This window comes from Salvelinus sp. IW2-2015, unplaced genomic scaffold (genome assembly GCF_002910315.2).
Source record: "Salvelinus sp. IW2-2015 unplaced genomic scaffold, ASM291031v2 Un_scaffold2843, whole genome shotgun sequence".
Taxonomy (NCBI): domain Eukaryota; kingdom Metazoa; phylum Chordata; class Actinopteri; order Salmoniformes; family Salmonidae; genus Salvelinus; species Salvelinus sp. IW2-2015.
In genome coordinates, this window is record NW_019944143.1 from 39,226 (window position 1) to 46,386 (window position 7,161).

Sequence of the window (7,161 nt, forward strand, 5' to 3'; positions counted from 1 at the left end):
CTATCTTGCGTTTAGTTGTTAGGAGTTAGCGGTGCCGGTATACTGTACCTTGTTAGTGCAGAGATAGTGCCAGTATACTGTACCTTGTTTAGTCAGAGATAGTGCAGTATACGTACCTTGTTTAGTGTAGAGATAGTGCAGTATACTGTACCTTGTTTAGTGCAGAATGGTGCAGTATACTGTACCTTGTTTAGTGCAGATAGTAGTGCAGTATACGCTGTACCTTGTTTAGTGCAGGAGATAGTGCAGTATACTGTACCTTGTTTAGTGCAGAGATAGTGCAGTATACTGTACCTTGTTTAGTGCAGAGATAGTGCAGTAATCCTGCTGAACACTGTGTAGTGCAGAGATAGTGCAGTATACTGTACCTTGTTTAGTGCCAGGATAGTGATCTCTTCTCGCAAGGTACAGTATACTGCACTATCTCTACACTAAACAAGGTACAGTATACTGCACTATCTCTGCACTAAACAAGGTACAGTATACTGCACTATCTCTGCACTATACAAGATACAGTATACTGCACTATCTCTGCACTAAACAAGGTACACTATACTGCACTATCTCTGTACTAAACAAGGTACAGTATACTGCACTATCTCTGCACTAAACAAGGTACAGTATACTGCACTATCTCTGCACTAAACAAGGTACAGTATACTGCACTATCTCTGCACTAAACAAGGTAAATGTGTACTGCACTATCTCTGCACTAAACAAGGTAAATGTTTCAGGTTAAAGTCTAACCATGTTTCTCCTTTCACTGTTCTACAATATTAAAATGTGTATAAATACAAACATACTGCAATCACATGATTATTTACGCATAAATATTAACAGACCTGGTATCAATAAAATGTCTACCTAATATTGTGCAACAGTTATTCAAATACTTAAAGTAGATTGTTGTACAACATTTAATTAGTAAGGTAGTTAAGTTGAATACTCACTTTTAGTGTGGTTGCACAGATCTGTATATTGTTGTCTGCTGTTGTCACAGAGAGCTGAAGCAGTGGTCCTGCTGGTTCTGCATAGCCAGGTGCCCCAGGTGGGTGGAGATTTACCTTAAGGACCAATGGAATGGTCTAAAACTCATGCAAAACTCTGAAAATAGGCTCTCACAGTCACAACAGGAGACAAAAGTGAGAATTCTACTTAACTACCTCACTAATTAAATGTACAACAATCTACAGTTTTTTTTAATGGGAATATAACAAAACTAAAGCGCCCAAATATGCTGCACCTTACATTCTGTTAAGTTTCATGTTCCCATAAACTAGTCATTTCTAGCCAATGAGAGAGTGTTGCTAAGTAAACATGATTCTACTCAGGATATGCAGAGTGTGAATTCTGATTGGATGTAGCTTTTTAACCTTGGCTGCTTGCCAGAATCAGAAGATAGGCCACATCTTTGGGTTAACTGAAATGTGTTGGACACATTGGACACAAAAAAAGGTAAAAAATGTAATTATCAAATAAAACTGATTTTTTAAATGTAACTTTATAGTTGCCTAGTCTGGTCCCAGATCTGTTTGTTCCCTTTCTTTCTTTTTCTTTTTTTATTATTATTTTTTAAATTTTTTATTAACAAATATCAACAAACAAAAGAGGAATAGTCACATGCAAACAAGCATACATACAAACTATTTACATAGCCAGGAATCCTAAACAAACAAATCACATTCATTAATAATACAACAAGTTTTAATTGCCTTTAATTTCATTTTAGTTAAAGTAGTGCCATATTGTTTAAAATTAATTTATAAAGTGAAAAAAGTTAGGTTTTGAATTAGACCCATTTGCATTTGTGAATATTAAATTGACCTAGTATTATTAGCAGTTTAATTAAATATACTACATCTTTATCTACATCAGAATTTCTGAAATAAATCATTATATCAAAACCATTAAATGTCAATCCCAAAAATGATTCTATGCAAAAAACAAATGCAAAAGGGTCTCCTTCTCCAATTCCACAGAAATCACAGTTATAGTCAATATTCAGCAACAGCTTTTTCTAAAATTTTTGAGAGGAATGGAAGATTCGATATAGGCCGATAGTTTTTTATATTTTCCGGGTCAAGGTTTGGCTTTTTCAATCAAAACCATTAAATAGTACTACCGGTCCAATTTGTTTTGTAACTAAATTCTGTATGTCAATCCAAAAAAATCGACTATAAATACAGGCAAAAAACAAATGCAAAATGGTCTCCTTCTCCATTCCACAGAAATCACAATTATAGTCAATATTCAGCTTGAATCTTTCCAAAACATGTTTCACAGGATAAATTCTATGTAACATTTTAAATGAAACTTCCTTTACCTTGTTACTGATACAATATTTGTTATCAATTTTCCATGCTTTCCCCCATTGTATATCACCATAGATATTCAACCAAAAGAGTCTTGATGAGGGAATTGTAGTATCACAAACAATATTCCTAAYCTGTTTATTACTACATTTATCTTTGATGTTAATATTACCAATAAATATAATTTCATGTAAATCTATATTGTGTGTGTGTGTGTGCTTGCACTATCCTGTGATGACTTTCTTTTATCTGAGCTACTGAGAATACACAAGGTACGATTGATAGATATGGCAGCACCATATCTTAGACACATAATCGTTAAAGTCAGACGGTAATAGGATGTTTCGGTTAAAGTCCTAACACCAGTTCCTACTGACTTATACACTGTTCATAAATAGTTTGGATATTTAAGTAATATGATTGTATATAATTGTCATGCATGTAAACAGTATTTAATAGTCAGATTCATGTATTAGGGTCTCTTAAGTCTGAGATAGAGCCGATAAATGAGTAAAGTATAACAGGACGCAGCTGGAGATAAGAGCACCATAGATGGCGAATTCTAATACTCCTTATAATTGTTGATATGATGTCAAGTTATTAGAGCATAGAATGTAGGACTTAAAGTTGGGGGATATTGTTGTGCCAACGCTATTGAATTAGTAGAAGTTGTGATGATATGTGCATTACATAGCACTGCTCTTAGTGTGGCCTGTCTCTGACCGATACGTACTATGATCGTTCCTATATTGTAGTTTCTCTTCGCTTTGTCCTGCTGTTGTCCGTAGACTAGAGGTGGTGAATGCAAGTGTGTCCTGGCTGGTTCTGAGGCAGAAGAGCGTCACGTGAGTGGCATGCTGCTCTGATGTGTGAGGGTGTGTAGGGATTGGCTTGTTACCCTTGATGGCGAGCCAATGGAATGGTGGTGGGGGTGTGCTGAGCACAGAGAGCTCATTCTCGGCATAGAGTCGTCTGAGAGAGAAGTCAGGGGGCGTCAGGCAGTCAGCAGCAGAGACATGGGAAGCAAGAGACGTGTCTGAGGGTACAATATCTTTAGCTATATGAGCTCAATGCACTAACTTCACGATGTGAGAGGAAAGGTAATCCTATGTCTCTTTATGGTGAGAGATAACTTAAACAACTGAACGCGTCCGCTATAGTTTGTCATCGACGAGAAATGCACATGACCATTCTGATGTTGAGGCGGATAGATGTGTGTCACGCCCAGTAAGACGAGTGAGATCATGTGTACTCCGTAGGGATAGGAGAGGGATAGATGCCGGAGAAGTAACAGCGCACATGGGGAGGATCTCTCAACCCATGGCGAGGGATGCGTGGGGTGTGAGGCGACAGAGGACGATGTTGAGTTTGCGATGAGATTTTTTGGACTTAGCATGTACTCTTCAACCCTTCGGATGGGCTTGCCAGAGATGAATAGAAGAACAGGAACATGAGGTGTGGTGCGCGACAGTTTCTCGTCATGTATTGTCGGTTAAGGTCCGACGCTACAACTACAACTGAAATTGGTTTGGCTTGGATACATTGTGTTGATACATTACAAAAACAATGTTAAGAAATGCTAAGTGGAGCTAGGTATATCAAAACTGTAGAATGATTTTTAGTCAGATGGGTGAACATATTCATACGGTCTTGCGACCATAAGTCTTGTGTTACACCGAGCAGATGGTTTCTTTGTCACTAGTTTGCAGCTATAGTACTACGTGTTTCTCTGATATATCTTTCTCTCTTCTCTATGTTAAGATTAATAGTTTTATAGGTATGTTATGTACATACTTCATCAAAAATAGATGAGATGGTAATATATGCGGTTCGACATGAAAAAGCGCATCTGACTACAAACTATTTACCATTAGGCTCATGGGCAAGTGCGAATTAGTCCTAGGAACGGCAACACAAGGTTGATATAGTCATATGCATACAGCTAAACAAGTTTTAATTGCCTTTAATTTCATTTTAGTTAAGTAGTCATAGCACACTAACACTTTGTTGTGGTCAGTTAAACAACTAATTACTATTTAGCATCAAAGTGAACAAGGAGTAGATCTTACGGTCATTTGAAATTTGAAGTACAATTTGCATTATGTGAGCTAATTGACTCAATTGCACATGCTAAAGATCATTGTTGTTATAATTAGCGCAGTTTGATACTTTAAATCGCAACTTATTGACTGTATTCACTACATATTCCTATGTCAAGTATCTACATTAGGCTAATATATACTTGACAGTAAATATGTCATCTATTTATTATCTTTAATGTATTTTACGTCAAAGAACACCATGTAAAAATAGTCAACTCCTTAAATTGTAGATTTGTCATTCTAATAGCACTAAAAAAACAATTGCTTAATACTCAAAATGTTGGATCTATACTTTTCATCAGTGCAATTCCACAGTCATCATCCTTCAGTATATAGGGGGAGCAGATCTAATATTACAGCGGAACAGCTTTTTTCTCTTTTATATATTGTAGAAGGAAATGGAAGATATACGTTTATAGAATGTGCTCCGAGCAGATAGTTTTAGTATTTTCCGGAGGCACAAGTGTATATGCTGCTTTGGTTACTCATCACAAGAAGAACACTCTAAGGGTGCAAAGGCAAACCAGGAGATTGCTGGCGGTATATTATCCAATTGTGTGCGCTCTTTTGGTATCGTAGCACTTCTCTCTTAGAAGTGCTTCAATCATGTATTCCGAGTACGGTAAACGGAACAGTCATAGTATATACATTGAGCTAAAGAAACAATAATGCGAAACATTATAATGGTCTCCTTACGCTTCAGCTCAGGTGAAATTTCGAATTAGGAGTCAAATTAATTTATTACACTAATGGGAACCATGTGGAGAAAACTACTTTTTTTGGAAAAATTGTTTTTTCACAGTGTTAATTCGCTAAGAGTAACATTTATTAAAATGATACAAGACTCTTTTGACCTTTGATTTTAAGACTACATACATGTATTTGCTGTCTCATCATATATATTATCACCAGTGCTTTTTTCCTCGAGCCAGATTGTGAATAAACTCACTCTTTGTGTAGCCACTCATATGGTGAGAATTACCCTCGAGTGGGCACTGGAAAGTGCCCAATATTTCAAGTCTGAACTGTGTCAGTAATGGTTTATACATATTGTCACTAATGTAGATAGGTCTCTGCACCTCACAAGTAAGGTCCGTGATGAGGGTAATTGTAGTCTTCAATCAATTTCGCTATCCTGTTCTCAATGTATTTAGTCTTGTGGTGCATAACGACAATTTGAGTGATTGGTGTTATAAGGATATATGTACTAGAAAATCACTTAATTAAGAGATAAGAAAACTTGAGCATTGTTTGACATTGTACAGGATCATTGTGATTGCTGTACATCAAGATTACACCACGAGAAGTTAATAATACTTTTAGTAATAAAGGGTATGAACTATCGATTCGGTGCCTTGGAAATTCGTGTAATTGGCAAGTAGATTTACATAATCACAAATATTTCGAAACTGGCTCAATGATACATCAAGTGAAAGGAAAATTACTTGGAGCAAGGCAAACCTGTGCGTCTAACAATCAACTCTATGTAGACTTTATTTGGGGTTATTGCAGGTTGAGAGGTTATATGTAACTCATTGAGAATGCAAGACATATCTCACCCTCGACATGACTCGCAGTACGTAGCGTTATAATCCAATCACCTGCATGAATCAGTTGAATGTAGACGATACAAAGACCGCACAAACTTAGTTTATATCATTTACTCATACCCATGTGTCACTGTGGACACAATACACGCAGATTATTTTATAAAATGTAATAAATTAAATCCATTTATGTAACTGTGCTATTATAGGTATCCTGTGAGGGGAAAATCTATGTAAACGTTGCTAATGCTCGTTATCACCAATATCCTTCGCCAGTCTTCTAAAAATTCTTTGACATTTACTTAGACGGGAATTTCGGGTATAGATCTCTCTATATCTGGGAAATTTTACTCAGATAATCACTATATAAAGTATAACTTATGACGCAAAGAGTTTAAAACCACGCAGCAAAGAGTCGAATAAATAGTTATAGGTGAAGTACATTTACTCTAATAACTGTTCGTGGTTCTTAACATACTTCAGAATCTGCGTTTAATTTTAAAAGTATATTTAGAGTATGTGAATCTAAACCTCAGCCTCCTGTGTTCTTGGGATTAGTGAGGAATAGTCGTTTTCGTAGATATGAGGCTTGTGTTCCGTCTAGATAAAATTATAAAGAATATATTGTCAGGGTATGCGTGAAGGGCTGTAGGAAGTCAGGCGAGGAGAAGGCAGATAGTTGGTAACAGAAGGAGCCCTTTTATTGGCCACGCAAAAGCACACGGCACAAACTAACTGTCGAAATACAAATAAGGGTTTATTACATTACCAGCTAACAGCGCTTAACGTGCGTATACATGAACAGATAAACAATAACCACGAGCAAGACATGGGGTAAAACAGAGGGTTAGAATACACAACACCATAATGAGCGAAAATGTTGAACAGGTGTGTGGGAACAAGAGACAAAAACAAAATGGAAAAATGAAAAATGGGATCGGTTGATGGCTAGAAAGAGACCGACGACTTCGACCGCCCGAACACCGCGGCGAAAAGGAGAGGCCAGTCGACTGTCGACCGCGAGAACACGCCGAACAAGGAGAGGCATCTGACTTTCTGACCGAGAGACACACGCGCCGAGCGAAGGAGAGGCTCGATTCGACGCCGAACACCGTCCCCGACAAGGAGAGGCATGCGATTCGACGGCGGCCGAACCGCCGAACAAGGCGAGCATCGACTGTCGGACCGCCGAACACGAAG

General features: G+C 37.5%; 1 protein-coding gene across 1 annotated transcript in view; it reads right to left on the reverse strand.

The window, feature by feature from the left end:
• The window catches only part of LOC112074836 (uncharacterized), a 49,228-nt gene that overhangs the window by 29,991 nt on the left and 12,076 nt on the right, over positions 1-7,161 (reverse strand). The window contains 1 exon segment of the mRNA XM_070440694.1: positions 3,046-3,284. Coding sequence (XP_070296795.1) covers positions 3,046-3,284 — 239 coding nt within the window.